This window comes from Corvus kubaryi, unplaced genomic scaffold (genome assembly GCF_017639235.1).
Source record: "Corvus kubaryi isolate FWS band 111438036 unplaced genomic scaffold, C.kubaryi_AGA036_p1.0 37357, whole genome shotgun sequence".
Lineage (NCBI taxonomy): Eukaryota > Metazoa > Chordata > Aves > Passeriformes > Corvidae > Corvus > Corvus kubaryi.
In genome coordinates this window covers 13,777,640-13,804,100 of record NW_024581117.1, presented here as the reverse complement: position 1 = coordinate 13,804,100, position 26,461 = coordinate 13,777,640, and the positions used below count along the sequence as shown (strand labels likewise).

The 26,461-nt window shown below is 40.0% G+C and overlaps 1 protein-coding gene across 14 annotated transcripts in view; it reads right to left on the bottom strand.

Annotated features, from left to right (window-relative positions):
- The window catches only part of CABCOCO1 (ciliary associated calcium binding coiled-coil 1), a 264,326-nt gene that overhangs the window by 24,554 nt on the left and 213,311 nt on the right, over positions 1-26,461 (bottom strand). For 8 of the 14 annotated variants that reach the window (XM_042033354.1, XM_042033358.1, XM_042033355.1 and 5 more), the window contains 3 exons: positions 16,175-16,234; positions 15,619-15,747; positions 11,616-12,437 (listed from right to left, as the gene is read on the bottom strand). In XM_042033354.1, coding sequence (XP_041889288.1) covers positions 12,426-12,437; positions 15,619-15,747; positions 16,175-16,234 — 201 coding nt within the window. In that variant the 3' untranslated portion in view covers positions 11,616-12,425. Of the gene's footprint in view, positions 1-1,580; positions 1,681-3,667; positions 3,831-4,788; positions 4,905-11,615; positions 12,438-15,618; positions 15,748-16,174; positions 16,235-26,461 lie in introns of those variants that run through there. The other 6 variants (XR_006016913.1, XR_006016914.1, XR_006016912.1 and 3 more) reach the window with 5 other exon arrangements.

The window sequence follows — 26,461 nt, the reverse complement described above, 5'->3', positions numbered from 1 at the left end:
CAGTAGCAGCACAAGTAAATAATTGCTGTAGCCAGCCCACATGCTGTTGCCAACATCCCAGAAAGAGCATGTCCACACAGTGAAATGAAGGTTATATTTCCGTGCACCCCTGACCCCGCTCCAGCTCACACACTGCTCCCCCATGCTTTGACCCAAAGGGCTGTACTGCTGACAGGACAGCTGACTGTTTATTTGGTTTGGAACAAATTTGCTCAGCTCTAAAGCAGAGGTGATAATTTTCTTCTTTTGGTCTAAGCTAAAATCAGAGAGATGAGCTTGAAACAGGGCTATTCAAATTCCCCTTTCTGCCCTATGTGCCCTGCATATTCACTCCAGTGAAAAAAAAGCAGCTTGAGGGACCACTGTCTCCCACAAACACACAGAGACAGAAGATAAAAGGGAATGGTTGAATACTAGATTAAATGCAAGTTTCATGTAAATGATCACTTACAGAGACCTAATAAATGATTCTGTGCAAGGCATTGTCAGAGGTTTTGCTCTGCCATTTTTGTTTTGCATGTGTATTTAGGAGCTTTTTCCCCTTAGAGGATAATGTTCAGGTTTTAAAATTTATATTAATCTGTCACTACATTCATCTGTCACTCTTTGAAAGGGCTTCTTTTTTTAATAAACTGTCTTTTTTTCTTTTTCATGTGCTGCTGTATCAGAATGGAGTATTTAGGATAAGCCCTTTCAACAGCAGTACTGCACAGGATGGGATGACATGTAAGAAGGCAGCTTTTTACAGAGTATCATCTCTTTTGACCCAAACAACGAATAAGAGTTTTAGAGGTTTTATATTTACCCTGGCTGGGGACTGTCAAAGGGTCTTCACTGCAAATCTCTCTGCTTCTAAGCAGTCTTTATTTCCAGAGCAAAGGACGAACCCACAAGGGACAGAGGTTTTTGTGATAGACCCCCCCCAAAAGCTCTCAGGTTGGGAGTTTGTTTTGGGTTTTTGTTCATTTGGGTTTTTTCACCTCTATTGGGCCTGGGATGCTACTCTTAAAAATTATGAATTGCTCCCTTCACTGCAAAGGTCTTTGACAGGCTGTGCTGGGCACCATCAGGTGTCCTCTCCCTGCCCTCCATCCCACCTCCCAGCCAGAGGGTACCACAGGCAGCAGGTACCCACCTCCACCTCCCTGTCTGGTGTGGCTGTGAAAATCCCCCTGTGAGGTCCAGCCCATCCTTCCACCTCTGCTTGGAATATGGATGGGGAGGAATAATAAAGGAAGGTACCAGGAAAAAAAAACCTGATTGCTGTCTCAATGTTTCTTGTGCTGAGTGCGCTCTACCTTGTGACCCAACTAAAATGACATCAGGTTATTGTGCCCTGATCAATCAGTGTGTTTGCTTCTTCTCCTTCACTCTTTGCCTGTATACCTTCAATTACTATTATCCTCAATTGGTTTTTTTTTCTTCACATCAAAATACCTGGAAGCATTCCAGTAACTTTTTCCTGCTGCTAAATATGAGCATTTTATTTTCTAGCACACCTGAGCTTGCTTTACAAGTAGTATTTCACACAGGGCCCATGACTTAGGTGCTGATTGCAAGACAGAGCCATGCTATCCCACCTGTTCGAGTTCTGTTTTCTCTGCAGCTCTGGGAATTTCCATTTCACTTGTCTTCACTCCCACCAGCCATCCTGCATTTGGCCATATGATTGCTTTCCTCCTAGAACAGAGGGGAAAGTCATTCAGCCTGCAGGTCATACCTAGATTATCTTTAATCACTGTGCAGCTTTGCTGACTGCAATCTCATTTCTTCTTTCAGAATGAGGGAAAAACCCTCCATGAAAAGACAGGGAGTGCAAAGATACTTCTGAATTAGTCACAGAAAAAAGGTTTAAGGCTCAATTCTTATTACCAGTCTTTCCAGTGGAAACACAGGGTGACTCCAGTAAAATCAGTGGGACTGCAATGGTGTAGCTAAGATCCAGATCAAGACAGAGGTTTGGAAATAGGCTGCTCTGAGCATTTCTTTTTATTAGACATCTCATCTCCTGCTTTATGAGTTATTTTGAAGGTTTACTGTATTCAGGTAGAAGCAGGAGTTCAGATTATGAACTTTGATCGCTCATGGTTTATTCAATATTTTTAATAAAGTTTGAAAAGGTTCCCTTCCATCAAAGAATGTCCCCTTTGATTAATCAATTGAATTTGATTTTTTCTTCATGGAGAATACAAACCAGTGTACTCCTTTGCCAGTTGTTTACAGGCAGCTTCATAGCACACAATAGAACAATTATTTTCTAAGTAAAAGAGCTGTGATCAGAAATGTTAATAAACTATTCAATAGTGCAGAATCTTTTGCTTCCTTTAAAAAAACAAAGGCCACACAATAAAGACATATTAAGCCATTTTTAATATAATCTACATACTTTCCAAGTAACATAGTGAAACAGAGTTGTCTTAAATGGCCTTCTTCATATTTACAGCTGCAACAGCTGCAGTAGCAGCTCTGTCGGACTTGATTTTATTCAGTGTGCAGGATCAACATAAAATCTGGGCTGAAAATTAAAGGGAGTAAATGTCCCCCTGACAGTCAAGAGAATGATTTTGGTCCAAGAGTATTTCTGGCCACAACTCACTTTCAAAAGCAGCTTTGTCATTTATGCCTGGCCTAGTCCCAATAAGTACTATTATGATTTGTTACATTTTCTATAGAACCAGGAGACCATTTATTAGCCCCAAGGTATTGTATTGAGCTTCAATTATGTAATAGGCATTATTCCACTGAATATCCAAAGCTTTGTAAGAAAGCTTTACTTCTGGAAAGAAACGTACAAGGTTCTCAAATGATTTTGAGGAAGATCAAACTCTCCCTTTTTTTTGCTAGTTGAAAGAGGAAAGGTTCCTTCTTGATATAAATCATGAATATTTTGAATAGACTTTTTTCTAAAGAAAAAAACCTCCTTTTTCTTTGAAAGCCATTGATAGCTTGGGATTCAAGCAGAAAAGAATAAAAGAAGAAATAATAGTTTCTTGCTAGGAGAGTACGTGATAGGTATGCTGCCAAATTAGTGAGATTTTAATTTAATTATAACTGAGGAGTGCATGTGTGATTTGCCTGCTTATGAGTGAGGAATGGGGGTCTCCCACACATGGCAGAGGAGGGGCAAAGCCCATGGCCCAACTGCCTGTTGGGTGCCCTTCATGGTTCAACAACACAAACTACTGATACCTCATCCAATCCCAAGCCATCTGCATCTCCCAGACATGTCTGGGACCAGATTAACTGCCATCAAATAACTGGTTAACTGGTTACCTGACTGCCATAAAATAACTGTTACTGGGCTGCAATAAAATAACTAATAACCAGTTATCTGGCATCACCCTCCTCCTATTGTGCCTTAGAGTTTGTTTAAAAAAAACCCATCGATTTTAAAAAGCACTGACATCTAAATAAAAATTGATCAGCTCCAAGCAATTTCACCCTTCACAAGCCATTTTACATGATTGAAGGCTTCAGCTCCCAGTTCTCAGAGGCTTCTCCAGCTCTCAATCATGTGTGAATTTTCCTCTGCTCTCTGTCAACAGCCAAACACAACAGTTCCTGTAACCACCAGGTAAAAGTCTCTCCAGCTGTTGCCTCTTGATTTTTCATGTTTTTAAACTAATAACAAAGACCCTCCCACACACAATGCAAATACAATACATACATGCAACAGCTGTTCTGCTTCAGAGTAGCAAAGCCAGTTACTCCAAGGTATTCTCAGGAAATGGAAAAGCAATGTTCTTAAGGCTGACAGATTTCTGAAATGATCTTTACTTAACGTATGCGCGGTTTAACTGGTATTTTAGTAAAATGACTCTTTATGCCAGCTGAAAAGAAAGTACAAAGTAAATCAACAAGCTTTTCTTTCAGATAGACTTCAGTATCTCAGAAATTCACCAGTGGGAATGTGCTGCCAAGGTTGCCCCCCCCGCCTGTAACAAACCCAACTAATCCAAACACCACTGCTCTGACTGGGTGAGACTACAGCTATTGCATAGGTGTGCTTGCATCTGTTTTGCCCTCTGTGAGAGCAAGGAAGAAGAAAGAAGGTGATGGATAATGCATTTTAACCATAACCATGCCATCTCCTGGTTATTTTTGCAGTACAAATGAGTTATGTAGGGATAAACTGCATTTGCATTTCATTCACCGGTTCCACTCAGAAAAGCAGTTAAGCGCCCTTATTTTTCACAGTAAGAGAAAAAAAGTTTGATTCCCAGTTTATCTTAAAAAATGTGAACTGAAGTAAAACGCATGTGCAAGTAGCACATTTATTGCATCAAGGGAAATCAGGCATCAAGCCAGAAGCTGATCTTATTTGCCACTATGTAAACGATGAGTAAGTCTGGTAGGGTCAGCAGAGCAGCGGAGTCACATGAGTCACAGCACAGTGCTCTTTGGAAAGACGGCTAAATATACCACTACAGTCGCTTCAAGAAAAGCTCTGCGTCAACTTCTAATAAATGCTGGTGGTGACGCTGAGCTCTGGGCACTCATAAAGCCAAAAGAATGAACAGGAATTAACAAGTGGCCTTAAACACATATTGAAGAGAAATGGAAGTTTTGTCTGTGCAAGAACTGAACAATCAGACCTTTGGTGGTGAAAATCATGACCTAATTTTTCCGCCACACACATTTAGCAACCTTTCAAATGGGTCTGGGAGAAAAAAAAAAAGTAGAAAAGGAAACAGAATTTTCTTCAGGATCAAAGTGCAGAAAATACCACTAAACTCAACAAGTTTGTGCAAGTTACCACTCAGCTCTGTGAAAATATGTAATTTTTACCAGGCTTCTCCCAGTAAATGATGACTTGCTCCTCCCAGGGAAATGCAATAATGAACGTACTGTTATCAGTGAACACGGACAGCCACACTGACAGAAGCCAATCCAACACCACATCCCTGTGATTAAGCAAAACAGTAATTCCAATGAATACTCTTTATATCTCCATCTGATACACACAGTGCTGAAGCTGGAAAAATAAGAGCTCAATAAACCATGAAAGAAATGCCCTTTGATCTTTTCTTTTTTCAGTGAGGCCATAATTTAGTGCTATTACAACAGTAGTTTCAACTAACCAAAACTGCTTATCAAATATATGTTTGCATTCTCTATCAACAAAGTCCTGAAATAGAAGAGATTTCGTAATTCCTTATGAATTGGTCTCCTACCCAGTCCTTCCACTGGAAGCCTGATTAAATGAGTATTATTTCTTCTTAAGTGGTTTTACAGGTCGTTTATCTTAGATTTATGAGTATCAACCTACTTTAGAAGGTATTAGATAGCTTTAACGTTTGACACGTATTCTCTAAATCATTTACAGCGCTCTCCATTTGCACTAGACAATCAGTAATCTTCTCAATATTAGGTTTTATTGACAATGCACCATATAGAGTCCTTATTATATGGTAATGATTTAAGATAGGTGCAGGATTGGGAACTAATAAATCCAAAAGCTCATTTTTGATTGTTGACACAGAGCTGAGGAATAATGTGCATCCATCTAAATCACTCTGTTTCTCAATAACATCACACACACACACGTGTTTAACCTGCTCGGAACGCATCGCAGGGATGTGCAAACAGATCCCAATTCTTGCTTTGAGCCTGATGGATTCATGCTTAAGACTCTGTTTTTACTCAGAGCAAACCCCCAGCAGAAGTGAGGCTCCCCCGTGGTGTGGAAGCACCAGCACCCATATTTCAGTGTGTGGGAGGAGCAGGGGCTTATCCTGGCTGTCCTGGCTCCTGCCCAGCTGCCCTGGCTCATCATGGGCTGCTGCTACTGCCCCAGCCGAGCTCTGTCACACCTGAGTCACGCCATGGTAAATATGCCCAGTGAGATCAAGACGCATTTCATCCGAGTAGGGAGTTAGTAAAACTAAGATTGAGGGCTTAAAAATCATCCTCATAATTTATATTTGGGAAACGGCATTGAAAGCTGACATATATAACAAAGACATACCTTCATCTAGCCCCACATAATAATAATTTCACAGAACTGTTGGCATTGATAGTAACAGACTTCACTTGATAATTGATTCCACTACTTCAATAGAAGATCAACCCCCTATCTATATTACTCACAGAAAATTTAGAGTAGAAGATAAAATTAAAGTGAGAGCCTTTGGTAGCAAATGAACGTCTTTCCACTGAGTTCTACAGAATTAAAGTCTCATCTGCAACCCTGTAATCCAAAGGTATGTCTTTGAAATGCAGTCAGGAGATCTGTATCAGTCCTGCTTTTGTAGTATGTCACTGGAAATGGTTTCTGGGGCATGGGAGCTGCATGATCCAGTGATTTGTTAAGTTGAAATGTGACATTTCAAAAAAAGGTTGGAATGATCTCACAGCAAAACCAACACAAAAATCTGCATCCCTCTTTTATCCAAACAGATCCCTGGTAAGAAAACTCTGTGAAAAATTTGGATTAGTGCCAAAACTGCCCTGTGACAATTGCACACCACAACTGTGAACAGCAGGGAAGGCTGTATTCCTCTCACCTTGCTCATTCAGAAAACACCCCAAAATCCTAACTCAGGCTAGAGGCCTCTCAGGCTCACTCAGATGTTTACAAATGAGTCAGTAACAGAGGACGTGGTGCTACTAAACACTGAGCACCCCAAGCTCCAATCAATGTAAAACACCTTTTTAAAGCAAAGCATTGCTGTTACCGTGTCTTACTTTGGCAAGAGCAGGCTCAGATTTACTGGGAAAAAGGAGGAGAAAAATAAACCAAAACCAATATCCTCCCAAATGAGGGCTCCCCAGGGCCATACACACACTTCTGCCCTCATCACAAGGGAGCACGTGCAGCCCCCCTACCTACTAACCCATTAGCAGGCAATTTTCTAACACACTGTCAAAGAGCAGAATTATAACAAGTTCCATTTTCCTTACCAGTGGAGCTAACTGCATTCTGAAATGGGCTATCTACATATTTTTAAGCTTGTTTCATTCACTCAGTTCCTAAATCAGCAAAATTTAACAACCTTCAACATCTTCCTGCCATGAGTGAAATTTCTTTTACTACTGGGAAGGAGGGAGAAGGTCAAGAAGGCTTGGGAAAATTTGTTAGCATGATCTGTAATATGAATTTGGCAGAAAAGAAATTGAGAACATTTCTTTGGAAAACAACCAAAGGGCAAAGTTTTCCTCTCAGAGCTGCGTGGTAATTCATGACTTACATGCTCCAAAGAAACTTGCTGCTCTGATGATTAGAATAGCAAACTATTTGCTGTCTGCCTGACAGACCAAAGATGGTCATTTTTCCTCCCTTTGTCAGTATCTTTCTGTTCAGGCAGGGCCACGCGTGTGTCCCTTGACACACAGATAAAGACTGAATGATGCATCTCTGCTCGGGAGGATTAATCCAAGCTAGATATGGCACGAAAAGCAGTGACAAACAGTAACAGGGCATAAATTCTGGCTGAGTCTTGCAGAGATTGACAGATGCTTTCTCTTACCTGCATCTCAGCTGCTCCTGCTGTATGCAAAAAGTCAGCATCTTCCTGGTTATCCACTCACACCACCTCAACATACACAAGCCACCAATACAGCTGAGGATCTTGGAAGCCTCTGAGCTGAGGAAACTTGAGCCTTCAGCATCCACTGCAGCTGAGGTTCATCAACAACACAGAATGACAGTGTGGAACTTATTGCCATTGAATAGTATGGTGGGCAAGTAGCACAGCTGAGGTGAAAAAAGGACCAGACAAACTCACAGAGATGATGACTTTGATGATGTCCTTCGATTTCAATTGATGGGTGCATACTCTGGCTCCACAAGTTTCTAAAGCACCAATCCATGGAAGGGGTACGCCCTTAGGATGCCCTGTTCCTATGCTCTTCCTAAGCATCTCCCACAGCCAATGTCAAAGGTAGCAGCCTGGGATACTTGGATCCTGCTCTGTCCAGATATGACATTTTTCATGCAACAGTCAAGGCAATCATAAAAATAAGCAAGAAAATTGTCTTGGCTAAACTTTAAAAGATGTAAGATTCAAATGTCAAGAAAATCTTGTATGCAAGATCTTCAGAAATGGCTGGAAAGAGGTAAATGAAAACTCTGAGATATTCATGTAGACTAACCTCAGTGAAGGGAGGCAAAATCCTGATCCCACCTTTGCAGTCACCGGAGGAACAGGCTCACCTAAAAAGGTGCTGCAAGCAACCTCCAGAGGCTCCCACCATGAATGACCATCCACATCGGCATCCTAAAGTGATACAGCTCCACCAGCCTTTCTCCAGGAACACAGAAGTACCATGCTCATTTAGGAGAGTAAGTTTTTTGGACCATTCTTCCTCACAGCCTCCTGATGTCAAGGCCACAGGTCTCCCCTCTTGTTCCCCCCTACCCCACCCGGCTGGGGTGCTTGTAGCAACTCACCTTTTCTTTTTCTGTTGAGTCAGCTGCAGAAACATTCAAAAACACATTCAAAATACACACAACTCCCAGCAGGCCTAGGCAACTCTGTGAGTGAAGAATTCTGCATGAACAAACCTCCCGTTTAGTGCACTCTCTGTTGAGTTAACGACAGCACAGGCTTTAAAGTAGCACTACTGAGTTTAAAGCAGTCCATTGTGTAAAATGTCAGGTTGTTTCTACCCGGCAAATATTTTACATTCCGTACTTTTTGCAGCATTACGAAGTCCATGTCCTGTTTAAGGCTCTGCATCTGAATGGGACTCTCAATTACATGAGTCACCACAACTATCTTTTGATTTTTTTTTTTGTTTTTTTGGTACATGTGATCTGAATCCACAACTGCTGGAGCCCGAAGCTTGCTCTGCACACTCAAAGTGCCACACAAAATGGGCTGAAATGCTCATTCCAAACATTTAGTTTGGAGCTGCTCGTGGCACGCAGCACAGTGTTTTGTCACTGCTGTCACTTCCTTGCGAAAGGTGGTGGAGAAGCAGAGGAGATTTCACCTTGAACACAGCCCTCCCTAGACTGCCAGCTGACAGAACTTTGTGGTTCTCTTGTACACCCTTCTGGGTCAGCCCATGGCCAAATCTGTGCTCCAGAGGCTTTTCAGGTAAGTACAACATGCCCATCTGGATGGACGTGTTTCACTGGTCAGTTGGATCATTTGCTGAAGAGCCTGATTTAAACAGGCCAGTGCTGACTTTGCCCACGTTTTGTGGTCAGGTTGGCAGTGTAGGTTATTGAAGAAAATGTCTTATTCTCACTTGCGAAAAGCAGAATTTGAAGCCTACGCACAGTGGCTTTTCTGGGAAAACAATTTTTCTAGGAATGCCAGTTACAATTTTAGAAAGGAAACAGTGTGGCAATTTTCAAATTCAAATCAAAATTCGGTGCAAAAGAAGAGAAGCAAGGCTTGAGAAGAAAAGGTCATGACAAAACACTACAAAACAGGTAAAAAACTGTCTTCTCTTTTTGTCTCTTATCCCATCACTTTCAAGCCAGCTTCTTACTAGAAAAGCTGCTTTCCATCTAAACTTCCATCACGCTGTCAGTATAATGCAGAAAAGCACTGCCTGAAAATAGAGCTTTCCTTTTACCAGAGGATAATTACTAGTTGTTCATTGTCTCATTAGAAAATTCTAGTAAAGACCAGGATTTTGCCATGAAGATGCTAAAAAGCACCAATATTATACCTTAAATAGGAGAAACTATACTGTTTCATCTGTCCTCTGGCCCTGGAAAACCACCAGTTCTGTGGCAGACAAGGTAGAACACAACACCTCTTCCTGTCATTTCTACAAGATCTATCTGCTTTAAACTGAGAGCTCTATAGGGTGGGAACCTGTTAGGAACTATGCTAGGTATGTGCATTGTAAAGAACTTTGTTAGATCCACAGTGTGGCAGAAAAAAAAAAAATCATCAAAGATAGTAATACCAAAGCCTCAACTCTAGGTCCCAGGAATGACAGCATAATTATTTTTAGAGATGACTATAGCAGTAACTCAACATGACATGAGAGACTGGAGAAACAGCAAGCCTGATTTAAACCAATGAGAAAGCCAGGAATGCAGAATGGAGACTGTTCCTAATGCACCATATTGCATCTGAACATTTTGTTCCTACCCATCTATCCAAAGCATGACGTTTTGCATTTCATATTAACATTCTGAAGACATTAAAGGATTCTTCAATTCGATGTTCATATGCTGTGTCAGAACTCACACTCTGACTGCTTAGAGAGAGATGCTATGTCTACCTTTTATTCATCTTCCCTCCCTCAGGCTCCTAACCATCCTCCTTCCCGCTCCCAAAAAAATCCCAGGCTCTATTTTTTATTGGTAGCATGATTTAGTTCAGTTGGTTACAAACACAGTTTGTGGGATTTGGACTTCACTCTGGATTTCTGCACTACCTCAGCTGTTATGCATATGTACTAAGACTGACTGCTAACAAATCATCACAGTAATACTTGAGGTTCATATACTATTTCTCATCTTCAAAGCACTTTAAAATTTCCCAGAGGTTCTACAAAATCTGGGAGAGGGAGAAAGAGCTCTGGGCAAAAGTCTTTGTTTAGCATTGGTCTTAATATAAACCACAGTTAGTCCCTTTCTGCTTAGCACTACAGCAGGAATGTTGCAGCCCTCAGATTTAGGTCTGAAGTGCTAAACAATGCTAAATTGCCAATAACACATTTTCACTAAAAAGTATTTAAAATACTCTTTGTCATATGGACAGCTCTCTTCAAAAGTTCTGTTCTCACCTTTGAGTTCAAAACTAGGGAAATGGTGACATTAGCATAATGTCTTAGGAGATGGATTTATGTATCAAAATAAAGGACATTTTGATTTCAGAAAGTTTTGTTAACAAAAAAGTCATATTTCATAGGAATAAAACAACAAAGAACATAATCAGGAATCAAAATATTTTTTTAAAGGTAAAACTAATAATGCTTCACAAATTCCTTCAATGTTCAAAGCACAACAGTCAGCTTTTAATAGCTGAAAGGAAGCTCTCACTAATTTGCTGGCCAGCACTGGAAAGAGCAATCAAGAGACCTTGGAAGGGAATCATTACAGGCCTTACTTCTCCTTATCACATACCAGGGGAAGAATTTTTCTCAGTGCACGAGACCAAGTAAAATGCTCTGTCCCCTTCAATCAGTGAACCATTGGTTTGCAGGAGCTCCATGCCCACACTGGACACGCGCTCTGCAGAGCACACCCAGGCTCCTGCTGCCCAGGCACAGCTACTGGGTGCTGGCTTTGGCTGTGGGACCGCTTGAGCGCACGGGAATGACCCTTCCAGCTGCACGCTCGGCGCTGCGCCCACCAGGAGCAGCCCCTGAAAGTCAGGCATCAAATCAAACCTTTTAGGAGAACTGCTATAAGCTATTTTCTTCTTTTGACTGGCTGAGTCAGGCTTGCAAATTTTTTTCATTTACCACCATCAAAAAATGAGGATGAAATGAAACAAAATCTAACTTTTTACTTAGTGGTAAAGAAATATGAAAATGCAATGAATAAAACACTCTATTTCTCATATACTCCACTAAACATGTAATCTAATCCAGCCTTTACGCTTCAAAGCATGACTTGTATTTCACATGCTTTCTAGGGCACAGAGTCCTGTGACACAGTTAATACAGGCTGCAAGTTTGAAACATAGATGCTAAACCGGTTCTTCTGAGGTCATTTATTTGGTTGGATTCCTTTTGAGCATGAAACATTTCTATAATGTCTGACAAAATATGGAAACATTCTCAGATGAAAGGATACATGCATTCCAGAAAAAATTCCACTGAAATCTAAAGGAACTCTTCTTGGGAATACTGGAGTGCAAACTCTTCAGTTATGCAATTTTAATATGGCGGAAAGAAAGAAGTGTAAGCTATTAAATTTTTTTTAAAGCTTAGGAAGCAAATTAAAACAAAATAACATACATATTATTAATGAACAGCTACAGTGAAAAGTCCATAATTACATGTTAATTAAATTCTCTCCTTATTATATCTGCAGTGCCTCAAAATGATGTTTTCTCTCTATGTATTCTCCTTGTAGCAACCTTTCCTGAAAAAAAATATAGGTGTAAAGCAGAAACTGTTAAATATTTCACAACTGGGAGAATGAAACTGCAGCTTTTTTTTTTTTAAGCTAGAATTTCTATTCAGAAATAAACTGAATGTCACCATGTTTTAATTATGTGTCCTTCTGTTTATAATCTTCAACGTAAGTCTAAACTAAACAACAACGCTGGCAGAACACCGTAAATTTGAGGGACTGGGATGAAGTACTTCTAGGTAAATGTTAACAGAACCATTTTCCTCTATACAGAAATAATTTTGTTCAGGCAGCGAGCCAGACTCTGTGTGTGCCATCCCCTACTGCCCAACTCCTGCAAAATCCAGCATCACCTTTCTTATCTGGCTATTTAGGAGTTTTCAATTTTTCTGTTCTCCAAGTCTAAGCTTCTTCCTGCATTTGCAGCTTTTCATTTGTCTGCCTGTAAAGAAAATCAGAAGAAAGAAGTGGTTATGATGGAGCTATCTTAGGCTGCACATTGTCTTTGTGGTTTTGACACAGTGTAGTGCAGCAAGGCAGACATTATCCTGCACACCTTCCTGTTTTGCAGACGGAACGGTGTTCCAGCCTGTCCTTATGTGATAACACGTTATCATATTGCCGTGCAAAATTCCAATGGATGGCATGGCTGCCATGAGCAGGAAGTGATCTGGGACAGCCATTCCTCATGTAACCTTGTCTTGGGAGATAGGCTAATTTGCCTGTATTCTCAGACAGCCTTTACCAATAGACACCAAATCAGAAAAATTGCTTTGGGATCTGGTTGTTGCCACTGTTATCCTTTGCTGCAGATGTTTGTTCTCTAATGTAATGTGTTTTATTGAAACAGTGCTGGAATTAGAAAGCATTACTGAAAATGAACAATAAAAAACCGTATTTCTGTGATGCTGCTTGTCTGTCTTAATTACAAACACAATTATGACTTTGTATCTCATTCTGGAACTCCAAACTGCTGCAGACATTGAGTGTTTAATTTGCAATGTAACATTTGTGGGGAAGGTACAGGGGTTGTGACATATTCTAATGCAATCTTTGGCAGTGATAATGCATAGCAATCTCTGATTCCATGGCATTTGGAAATGTGGGATCACTGGAAAAAGGGCCACAAACACTGGCGTTTTATGGGTAATTTATGCATATTTATTAGTACCAGCATTGATTACTGCAAAAATACAAGAGAAATGGAAGTAGTACAATGACAGCATTACTAAGAGTCATAAAGTTTTGTTCAAACAACTTGGACAGGCTCACAGGTCTTTTACAGACTCTACATAAGCTGTTCCAAAACTCAGAGTTGCATTCTTAATGGAATTTTGATAAAGCAAATGGATTTGTCCCAGAAGTGTTTGCAGTAACTCGATGTTTTAGGAACTTTGTGGCTTGCCAGTCCTAGAAATCCCTGCTAGTGCCATTCTGCAATCTATCAGTGGGCAACCACAGCTAAAATGTTTTCAAAGTTCTCAGTAGCTCAGATTAGAACCAAAAGGCTGGAATTTCTCTCTCAACTTTGTATCTTTGGAGACAGCCTTCATCTTATTCAATCCAAGTGTCAACAAATATGTCTTCATCCCTTTACATGATGTGTGTTCTTGGTTGCTGGAACACTGATCCTCTGGGCTAATCCTCTCCCAGTGTCCTGGGTTGCAGTGTATTCTACTACCATCCCCATCAGCTGTTGAAATCAGGTGGGGCAGTGTTTCCTTGCCTCCTCCCCCCAGACTATCTTTCTGTTAATTGCCTATCATTGTCCTGCCGCCTGACTCAGAGATAACTCCCTCCGGACTATCGTCTGTTAATGAGCCTAATCAACACTTTGCCTCATGACTCATTACCCCATTGTGAGATGCTCCACCCAGAGGGAGGAACCAAGCATCCCATCATGGATATAATCTGAGGCTGAACACCAGAGACACTGGTTTCCCACTGGATTTCCAGAGGACAGGAGCCACGCAGCCACCATTGGACTTTCTGAGGAAGAACAGACTGTTTTACTACAGGATCACCGCTTCAGAGGACTGCAGCCACCATTCTACCAGGCTGCTACCACCACCCTGCCTAACAGGGTGTCAGGTTGTACCTTGACTCTGTCAGTTTGACAGTGTTTTCTTTTACCTTTTTTCCCCTTTTCTTTAATTTCCATTAAATTGTTATTCTGACTTGGTGCCTCCCACTGGTTTGTTTTCAAACTAGTACACCCAGCCACTCCAGATGCCTTTTCTTCTCCAGTTTTCACATGCCTCTGTCTCTGGTCCTACCTCCAGTGAAAATCATCTGCCACCACACTTCACTATGGCTGCTGCTAAGACCACTGAGTGTCAGCACTGTGACATCAGATGAAAAGTTATTTTCAAGACTCAGTTAGAGCAACAGCTGCCTTGTTAATGCATATGTTAAGACATAATGCAGATTGTGAAATCATATTTCACACATAACAAAAAATGGTATGACTTTGATCATGAATCAGGTAAAAATCTAATTATAAGATTACTTCAGAGGTCAAGAAACTGAGAAAATGGGTGAAAATGATACACTGGTGAAAGAATTAAAACCTGAGGGGAAATTATTTCCTTTTTATACAACCAGAGTTGCAAAAGAAGAAAAAAAAAAAAAAGCATTTTTCTCATCTGTGCAGTTTTGTAAAGAAAAAGCCTCTTAGCACTGATATTAATGGCATCAAGGTCAAGTGAAAACTAGGAATTGACTCTTTTCTATTGGTAGAGACAAGAGTAAAGTAACATAGGCCAGAGATTCCCTCCGATTTCTACAGACATTTTGAAATGGAATATGAACTCCAGTAGGTAGATCTAATGATGGCATCATTATCCTAATTCATATTCCCCACTGATGCATAGTCCAGGTAAAGCAACTTATCAATACCACACTATTTTCAGATAATATTAGGTATCTATTAAGCTGCTGCTTCATCAATAGTGTCTAATGTGCTGTATCTGAAGTTCAAAGTGCCTAATGCCACCTGCATGTTGCCAAATCCCAGCAGTTCTTTGGTGCAACTCCCTTCTAGCAGGTTTGCTTTCAACCATTTCCTATTAATTCCAGAGACAGTAGCTTCCTTCCCTTCCGTGAACCTCACAGAAAGAAATCATGGACCTCTCAGAGTCTGTAGATCACATACTGACAGCTGATCTGTTCCACTGAGGCAGCTCTTGTGTAGTCACACACCTACCAGACAAAGCCTAAAATTGGCATAAATGAGTCATTTCTTACACAAATTGAAGGACGTGTGACACAGATGCATCTAACAATTTATATTAAGCACACATTGCATATACTCCAGCACAGAAGCTGGTCCTGAATCCCTGAGAAGGAATTTTACCACTGACATCCCTGAGAGCAGGATTTGGCCCCTGTTTTTGACACATCGTAAGGCTGAAGATATATGTTGTCATATTACTGAGTATTTTTTATCTTATCATATGTAAGCTGACTAAACTAGGAGTTATTTATAGAAGCTAATTCACATTTTTACAGCATATGGATGTGCTTTTTGCCAGCTTTAGCACAAATACAGTTTATATTCATTAAGACTGAGCTAGCTAATTAACCATAGACAGAATTAGTGAATAGCTTTCTAGTAATAGTACCTCAAGGTTGCCAGTAATTTCATTTGGGATTTCACATACTGAAGACTTCTCATCTTCAGCCACAGCATCTGCCTCGGAAGATGCTGCCTCTGGACAGGGCTCTTGCAGGTAACCCCCCTGGTCAGACCCCTAGCAGCAACCAGCCACAGGTTGTAGTGTTAGCCACAGGTGTAGAGCTAGAACATCCTCCTGCCCTCTACGAGACCCAAGAGCACCAGCACAAGGACAGGTAACAGTCCTGCTGAAACAGGACTGTTTTTTCCCAAAAACAGAGCTGCTTTTGGGAAGTGCTGCCTTGACAGAGACCATCATGGCTGTCTCACAGTGCCCAGGCCAGGCAGACACATCCTCACACAGGGCGAGAGCCCAGAGGGGCTCACTCAAATAAATTTCCTCTGCTGATTAATGCATTAAAAGTAATTTCATTCAATCTTAGAAGAGAATGCATGCTATGTTCTAGAGAATAAATTTCACCAGTGACTGGGATCCAATGGAAATTCATAGAAAAATAGCTTAAAAAAACCCCCAACATTAATTAAAAGGAACAAAACTATACCTGAAATTCTCTTGCTGAAGCTGAGGGGGAAACTGCAGGTTGGTCAAGTTCAATCTCATCCTGGTAGTATTAAACAGAAAAAAAAAGAAAAAAGAAGAAAGTAATTCATGTTTAATTATTTCTCAGAGGTTTCTTGCAGATTTTTTTAAATGGAAATGAAATGGCTGGCAAACAACAAAAAACAGTACCTTTTCTATTACTATCCAGGTGCTCAGAGCTGGAAAGCATTCTGAAAATGATTATAGATCAGCTTTAATTTCTAGTTGCCTCTCAAGGGGCCCTCTTTATAATACTTGGAAAGAACAGATGATTTTCATAATTTCATAACACTACAGCTTCTTACTCATGTGGATAATTACGTTTAGAAAACACAGTGCTCAGGTAACATTCTGCCTTCCCAGTGCAAATTTGTCACTTCTGAACAGGGACCTTGCTGCAGTTCAGAATTGCAGGGCTGTACCAAAGGAGTCAGTTGGAGTGAAGTTGCAGTGACACTAAATCAAATAAGGTTCTAAGAAAAATATTTTAACGTGTATCTAGCATTTAAGAGTTGCTAACGGTCCAAGTTTTGCTGCTTCTTCTTGTTCCTTTGCTGTGACCATGGGAACCTCACTGCTGTTCTGCCGGTGTGTGACCTGCAGCTCCAGGAATGCTCTGACAAGGGCAGGGCTTTTCCCCCTCGGAGCACCTGGATGAAGCAGCGAGTCCATGCTCAGGTTCTCAGAAGTGATGCAGAAGGCAGCTCTGTGTCCTCTAAAGGGACAAGGTTTTGTGTCCTACTTTAAAAAAATGGATGACAGAGAACATATGTGCCAAATAGGGCGAAAAAAGGCATTTGTGAACAAGCAAGGAGCAGGCTACAGCACTGAAATGGTGTGTCTGGGGCCTCTACAGGGGAAGTACCCATCGAGAATATGAGGCAGATGTTCCAGTTCTGAGTCAGCGATTACAAACAGGATTTTGCTCGGATGGTGTAAGTAAACTACATTAATTCACATCAGGGTAATTGCAGCTCCCATAAATTAATTTCCTCATACTTTTGAAATTGTAGCTAAGTTGATATTTGGGTCATTTCGTTATTTCCTACAGTAAAACATGCTGAAAATAGTAAAGATTCTATACATCTGCAGAAGTGATAGCAACAGCTGAAAATAAAAAGTTAGACCTAGCCACCTCATTACAATAAAAATCTCTTTTGTAGTCCTAAAAGCTTTTCAGAACTTCTGTTTGAACTCTGTCACTACCTCCAAGGCTCCCTGCCATGTGTGAGCTCAGTAAAGCAGGTAGACAGTATTAGCCCATGTTTATAAGATCCTAAAAGGCTGACAGAAAGATTTGCAGATTATAACTGAGGAGAAGAATAGATTTATAAAAGCATTTTCCTCTATCACTTGTAACTCAAATTTTTAGCACTTTGTCAGTACCTGCATAGTCACAAAAGAAAGAGTCAGAAAGTTCTGGCTTTGTATCAAAATGAAAAAACTGGCCTAAATTGTATTTCTTTCAAAAATAAAGACACTTTGTTTTCAAATTCTAATTTTTAAAAAAACTAGGGCATTTTAAATTTAGCAACTATTTCCATTTTCTCTGATTTCTTACCTTATATTTTCTTATTAAAAGTATTAGCTGAAGCTAATGAGAATTCAAAATTACTTTCTGCTTCCTTAAAATAATATTTTTTGCTTAGTTAGTTACCTATTCACTCAAAATATATTTTTATTTAGATTAAATCATTATTCCATTTATTGTCTCCAGTCCAAATTTTAAAAAAGCAAAATAATGTTAAAAAGATAGACCATGTTTTTAGAATCAATTCCAAGCTGATCAAATACATTTTTGTGTCATGGATAAGATTGTCAGAGGTTCTGTTTTTCTGAATAATATTTTTACTTCACTGCGTCTTTTTACAGAAAGCCATTCTTTACTCATCTGTTCCATGTCTAATAATAACCCTTGGATCATTAAGAAATAACTAAATTACAGCAGAACTAGTCTCTTTAATGAGCCATAGTAGTCCCAACATTCAGCCAAAAGTTTTTTTTAAAGACTGTGAAACTTCAATGTAGAATATGAAGCATTTTGTTTAGTAATAACAAGTTTATGAGCAGGACTACAGTTTACAGCCAAAATATAGTGACCTAAAAATGCCATTCTGCATTGCTCCTTCCTATACACTGTGTCCTTAACAAGTCCAGGGGAAAATGAGAACGAATGAATTGTGGTGAGAGCCCGAAGCCAACAAACGTATTTAAATGAATCCTTCTGATGCAATACTTTCCTTTAAAAAATACAATTAAGTCTTTGTGTTTCCTTTGAACAAAACCTCATGTTTAATAGCACCAATGGCTCTGTAGTAAAATCTATTTAAAAACAGAGAAGGAGACAGAGTAAGTTTTATACAGTTACAGTGGCTTTAGAAAAATGTTGCTAGTTTCTGAAGTCTGAGTAAATTTATGGTGAATTACTCCCACTGACCTACATTAAAAACTTCATCCTCCTTTTTTTAATTCCTGAAGATTTGTCATTGTGTGAGCATTATTCACTATGACAAAGATGTATTACTCAAAGTGTCCTCTTGAATCAATATAACTATTGAAATGTGAGAAAGAGTTTGGCAAGATGATAATGCCTTAAAATTAATTGGCAATATTTTCCTGCACATTGCGGTCCAGCGGGTCCACGGGAATTCAAACATAACGAAATTGTGAGGCAGTTGCACAAATGTAGCTGGCATATCAGTGTCAGCTGCTCTGAAAGAGACTGGAGGGACAATTAGGTGCACTGTTCTTACCAGTTCCAAGGTGAGGGGGGCTGCCAGGAGGGCACCTGGCTGGGAGAAGTCAGCACAGGTTGATGTGGGACTGATGGGTCAGCACCACTTTCCCAGCCCAGTGGCACCCGCCCAGCTGAGAACTGCAGCTGGTGCAGACACTGCTCTCAGAGGACAGCCCTGGGCCTGTCTGGAATCCCACTCCGGAATTTTTTCTGGTACAAGTGTGCATAAAGACAGGTTTGTATAAAAAGCGCTGTATTGTTCTGTACATAAACTCACACTCTTTTCTTGTTGTTGAGAGGTAGAAAATTGCCTTTTTACAAACATAGGCAGAGAAAAGACAGTAAAATAGTACACAGGGAAATTTCTAAAACAGAATAATGGCAGGAAAGAAGATTGGTAAAGCGTTCTAATAGATGAGTTCCACAGATGTGGTAGTTGTTATAAAATTTGCTTTGCATAACTTACCAATATACCATTACATTTTCCCCCAGATGTTATCTGTTACTTAAATTAATTTTGCTTAAGTTACTATTATTGCAGATTTTATCCACGCTGTATTTTATTATTTAAGCTTCTGTGGCATAAAACAAGCCCTGGCTGATAGCATTACATTTAATAATATATATAAGAGGTTTTAGTATTATAGAAATGGCTGCTGGGTATATCTTAATAGTCATAGCACAGAACGTCTGCTCTCAAAATATTATGTAGATTAAAACCAGCTATTTACTTACACTCTAATTCAAGGCATTGGAAAGGTTTGCAGTATTTATGTATGTGGTATGAAGGGAAACAATCTACTCCAGGAATAAATATCAGAGTTTGGAAATTAACAAAGCTAAGGTCAAGGTCAGTTTGGATTTACTAACATACTTGCTGAAAATGAGAATTCAAAGTTTATGTTTACTTATTTCATAAATGAGATAAAAGACTGAGGGGGTGATACATTTGCCTCTTTGGTAGAAGGCTTTTGTATCACAGAAACATTTTAAAACCACCTTTTCAGCTTGATATTATCTGAAATTCTGTACTCCTTTCCACACAGTCTTAACATAAATTCTCTGTAGCTAATCTTACCAAACACAGGAAAATAATTATTTATAAGGATTGGATAAAAGATCCCACATTCAACATGGACCATTTCTAAAGCCTTGTAACATCTTTCAAAGCCTTTCAATGGATTTGGGTTTGATTTATATGAATGGCAGATGAGTTTCAAAAAGGGAGTTCTTTGTGCATTTTTCTCTATATTCATATCGCCTGTGTAGTTTGTACTTGTATGCCATGGGACCTTATGCTACCAGAGGCCTGCACAGATTTCCCTCACATATATGTGAGATTTGCTATCAAACAAACTCTGTAATACAGGATTTACATCAGTTTGCTATTCATGCTAAGCATGCCTGCCCACACACCTACAAATGTGCTGAATTCAGCTGCTAGAATAAAAGGCATTTACAAGAGATGGTTTGTTGGCTGCCTGTATTTCATGTGGCTGAATTTGAATGAATACCTAATGGACAGAGATGCACTGACTCAAACCCGCCTGCTTTTTTTTATCCCTCTCCTTTAACCTGCCAGCGTATGCAAACACAACAAATGCACCCCACCTGCCTGCGGAGGCATCGCCCACCAGCGTTCCCACAGGAGGCTCCTGGGAGGCTGCTGATAGCTCTACAAATACATCTGCCATCCTCTTTTGCAGCAATTTAATACATGAGGTCCAAAGGACCGAAGGATTTTACGAAGCACTCAAAAACTTAATCCAGATATCTGATCTCTGCGGTGTGACTGAGGTGGCAGAGCTTCCTCCTGCACACCCTCGCTACGTGGATTTGTATTAATATTAAAAGCAGAATTAAGATCAATGATGGCCTAAAACTCTGCCTCTGAAGGATGTTCCCCAGTTGGTAATGATGCACATGGAAATTCTGTGTGTGTGTTCCTGGGCAGGAGTTTTCAAGCCACTACTCCTAAAGAGACAGAAGTTCAGTGAGTCAAAGGTAGGCTTTATGCTCTTTTTCCTGCATTTCAAAATCCAAGCCAATATGTTCTAAAGAGAATTTTCCATGTTTCTGAGCTGCGATGTGAATCGACTTTGTTGACAATACATTAGTAATTAATCTAGTCTAAAATAGCTATTTGAAGCAATTTGGTGCCTACATTGACAAAACAGGATCTCCTCCTCCCCCCAGGAAGCTGTAAATCAGTCAGTGACATCTGGCCTCAAGGACATCAGAGTCATCTGAAATGTGGTAATTTATATTAATGAACATCAATATTAATTTTTAAATAAAAAGAATTTGCTACTGCCATTATGTTTACATAAGAAATATTATTTATAGCTTGTGTTCCTCCTTTCCTACATTTTGCCCATAAATTACTGTAAGGAAACACAATGTCACAGTTATAAATATTTTTCCTTGGAGTTAAAGCTTTTACATATCCTCTTACTGTTTTCAGTAACTGTACGAGGACAACAACCAGGATTTTCTTGCTACTCCAGGAACTGCTGCCAATTTTAATGCTTGAGTGAGTAGAAAAGGGTGCTTCTACAAAAAAAACCAAAGCCTTCCTCTCTAGAGATATCTTAATGCAGAATGTCCTTAATACCTAGATTCTGTAAGAATCTATCTATCCTAACATACCAGGAAAAAAAACCCCAATAAACCCCTCTGATTTTACTAGGCTGCAGTTTTCTTCTACTGCTTTTACCAAGCTTCCAATTATTGCTGCCAATTTGCAGATTATTTAGAAAGACAAAATGAAAGACATAGAAAAAAATATCCCCAGTTGGCTTTAATGCTGAGGACACATCACTAAATTATTCACCTTGGAATGGTCACTCTAAATTCGCATTGTATTTAGCATTGCCAAATCTCCTAGAGTTATGGGATTACAAGAGAATCTCAGCTTTCATTTAAAAATAAAGTTAGCTCTTATGGTTGCAGAGAAAAGATTGAAAACATAAATCTTGAAAGCTCAAAAACTAGACTGCAAGGAAAAGGAACCAAACAATTATTTTTAAGCAACTCATGATTTTTTGGGATATGTCTCATCATTTTAAATGCTCGAGGTTAATGTAACCCTTTTAAAAATAGTACCTACATATTTTCAGGAGGGCTGAAGGATTTTTTTTTTTCGTTCTTGAAAGTGCAAGTCTTGCATGTCTGGACTCTTCAAAGTACCAACCCCCCACTTTCCACTTCAAGGGCACCCATCAAACAAGCAAAGAGAAGCCAGCTCCTATTCTGGCTGTACAGTCATAATCAACAGGGATCTAAAGTCATTTAAAAAACAATAAAAACCTGACAAGCACCTTTCCCACAGTAACCACCTATCTAGAGCTACAAATGTTTTTAAAAAATGAAGGCCCTTTTTATTATTCATGTGATCACATCTGAAAACCATAAAAGTAAGTTCTGTTGAACCCAATGAACAATAGGCAGTCTGATGTTTTGGTGGCATCCACTTTTATCAGGTTGGAGCTTTACACCTCTTTTTTGTGCATCTCTTTTCCCACATTATTTAATCAGTAAAGATCCAATATGAATGCTGAAAACGTTATGATAAAAATGTGAAACCACATTTGGCCAGGTGCATCTTGGTACCTCTTTCTGGGACCAGGCTTCAAACATTTTATAAATACTTGCTGCAATTCCATACTCTCAGAAAACCAATTTGCATGAGATCATGCGCCTTTGGCAACAAAATGGCCTATAAGAATTAAATTGCTTAGGGGGCTGGTATTCATCACACCTGCTTTAGGGGCTCTGTCAACCCCCTAAACCCCTCCTTGCAGGAAGTGCAAAGATGATTGCCTCTCCTGAGAGACAGTCAGAGCAACTAAGATGAATTAAGAACCTAAAAATTCCTTAATGTACCTGCCCTGGACTGCAGCAAGCACAGCCTGCTCCCTCTCCTTCTCCTCCCTAGGGGAACCTAGGAAAGCTGTCTTCCTCACTCAGGGTCCCTGGTTTGCCTGGTGCTGAGAAATATGAAATATTCCCTTTTATATTCAAATGGTCACTGTAGGAACTCAGAGATGATTACCAGCACCACGTGTTCCTCCTGCACCCCTGTGTGTAGAGGAAGAGTCAGACAGCTGTTGGCAGTATCCTGGACTGTTTTTTCCAGGTGTTACCTCTGAGATGCAGCAGTATCTCACCAACTCTTACTGTTCCACAGGGCTTTAGGTCAGCCCTAAGACTTCCAAAAAAAGCCTGCTAATGTAGACATGCCTGTTTCCAGCACAATGTGAATTTCCAGTGTGTCTCACGCTCTGTACACACCAGTTCAGAGCAGCCTGTGCCCCTGGAGCTGAGCCCCACCAGATTTCTCTTAGCTCAGCAAGCAGAGACTTCAGGTTTTACCTAAACAGGAGTGCCATGTACAGGAAAGAAAGGCAACAAGAAGATTCCAAAAACCTAGGAAACCTTAACCCCCCACCTTTTAGAACAAAAAGGGTTTGAGAAGAGCCTGGGGGCTCCAGCTGAGAAAATCTGACAGAAGAAAAATAGTATTTTGCTGTTGATACAGTAAAGTGCAGTCATTGCCTGACGCTGGAAAGAGGTCCCACCTCCTGCCTTTGCTGGCCACTGCTCTTGGACAGGCTTCCCTTCCTACCCACTTCCTCCGAAATCAGCCTTTCCTCCACAAGACTGGTCATGGCCAAGCCCCTCACACAACTGCCCCGTGCTCTGCACATTGTCTCAGCACCAAACACCAGGGGAACAAGCTCTCTCCAAACTCCTCTCAGTCATTAGGTGCATTAGATGTGGATAGGCTTGTCTGTATTGATTCACTCCCAGCTGATGCTACAGAAAATAGCTGCACTAACATTTAAAAGGTTGCATTAAAAAAACCCCAAACCAACGCAACCTAAGGAATATTGATCCAGAGCTAAGAGGGGGAAAAAACTGCTCACACAATTTAAAAAATACAATATAGATTTTTTTTTTAAAAAAATGCCACATTAGGAAACTTTCCAGAATATATAGCCACATAAAAATGGGGATCTTATGTTTTTTGTTATTAGACCTAAAACGTAAGGTCTTTGCCTGAGTGTGTAAGTTTCTGTTAAAACAACAATTTGTCCTGTGGACTGTAAATTCAATTACTGTTTTTATTGGAATCACATTTTGCTTTGGAAACAAACATGCAGAAAAACAACCAGTAACGTAGACATCTTAAAAACATCTCAGAACAGGCATGGTTCTGAGAACAGATCAGTTATGGTAATTCTTCCACTGTGAACTACAAGGTTTTTAAAATCCATTTCCATATTTTTAATTAACACCTAGTTAAAAAAAAAAATCTTACTGTAGGTCATTTTAATCACAAATGGGAAAACAAATTTGCTTTATCAGAAAATTGATTCAACACTATTTTAGGGACTTATTTTTCATGTTTTTATCATAAAAATTAAGCCATTAGCATACATTTCCCAATTTGGGAATGCAGAAGCAAGCCAGTTCTTCTCTGAAATTTCAGAGTTACAGTTTTCAGTCACCTCTCTATGTGAAACTAGTCTATTTTAACACCAGAATATTTGATCAGCACACACAAAACCCCCACATAAGTCTAAGATATCAGTAGTTCTTTACAACTCCATTTCTATATAACTTGAATCTGCAGAGTTCTAACCATAGCCTGTTAGTCACAAGAAACCACCCCTTCTTTACGTGACACTTGGATTTGGTGCCCCATTGTAAAGAGGCTCCTCTCATTACGTACGTGTTCATAAATCTGTTAATGCTGCATCTCAGCTTGAGTGCCTGTGTTTGTTTTAACTCTCCCTTATAATCCTGTCCTTCACGTTAGATAAAAAATGCAGCTGTGGGTAAAGGCAGGGTTGGTCTGGTGAATGCAGGAGTTAAACAAAGCCTTGCCTCAGCACAGCTTGGCTAGGTGGGTGATTTGAAATCTAGTAAAACTTCCCCTTGGTAAACTGCCAAAGCCAACCACACCTTGGATGATGTAAGGTTGTTTTTGAGAAGGTAACATCTCCTTACAGATTATCTCCTCCCACTTCGACTTGGAAGGTTTCTGAGAACAGTCATTTCCATTTCTGTTGGGGCATGAAATGGTTTCTGCTGAGAAAGAGCATAAATCTCATTCTGCTTTGACTTGTTAGGAAGCTCATGATAAATCGTATAATCCAATGTGGATTTTTAGAGTTTGTTTAAACAATGCATGAGAAGAAACAACATCTCTACTGAATAATTTCTTCCAATTAAACAAACAAACAAACAACAGTCTCTTAACTCCTTATCCCTTATAAATTATGTTAACTACATCTTCTAGAAAATTACCAGACAGAAAAGTAACAGAACCAACAAAAATCAAAGATTTCCACAATCATACAGAATTCTATCACAACTCAGAATAGAGAGCAAACACTTCCAACTTTGGAGTGAAAATCTTGAGTCACCCATAGAATAAGTGAAGCTAAAGGGTACTGCATTGAGTTGTACACTGCAGCCTTTCCTCTCCTCCCCTTGTGCTTTGTCCTTCTGAGAAACTCTGTTCTACAAAAATAGGCAAAGAACATGTGATCACAAAGTTTGCACACAGTTTGCCTGATGAGATAAAGACAATGTGTTGGCTTTCGATGGGAAAAAAATGAAGCAATGATGCCAAAGGGTTTTATTTATTCCTTTCAGCAGCACCTTTTCCTTGGCAGCTTTCCTAAATTGCAATGTCATAAATACCTAGAGGGAGCAAACACCCAATGGCAGCATCTTCTCTTAAGAACACAGAGCCATACCCAGAAACCTGACATCACCTACTCTGAAGCTGCTGTATTTTGATCTAACCCTTAAAGAAAGCACTCAGCAGGAACATCCAATGTGTCTGCATTGCCAAGCAGAGACGTGGAGAAGATAGGAAAATCATTAATGGCTGGGAAGCTCAGCTGGCAACAGAGAGAAAGGCAGGCTGGATGAGGGCACAGGACTTCATTTGGTGCTGTGGAAGGAAAGAGCAAGGGCGATGGGAAGCAGCAACCACTTCTCATGGGCGGAGGAGAGGCAGTAAGGCTGAGTGTAACCCGGAGAGCAGATCAAAGATCACACTGAAGACTCCTCGAGGTGGGCCCTATTCACTTCCTTACCTACATCAAGCTCTTCCCCTCCAATAGCCCCTTGCTCCATCTAGACAAAATGTCACATATCCCAGGTCCTTCTATCATGTGATTCTCCATTTTAGTTTTAAAAACTGGCTGAATGTGAAGCAATTCTCACATCTGTCACTGGGTTTGTGCTTTTATGTCAGCCAGAAATATTGACCTATGCACTGAAAAACAGTCCATACACAGACACACATAGATATATACGCAACTTCTACTTGTTGTTTAAGCCTGGAAGGACTGAAAAATAAAATTAAAAAACCCAAGGTTTTTGGAGTCAATACCATGAGCTGAAAACAAAAATGACTCAACTAGAGCCCCTAAAGAGAAAAGACCTTACCAAGTGTGATAGACAAATTTTCAGTAAAGTCCCTCTGCACAA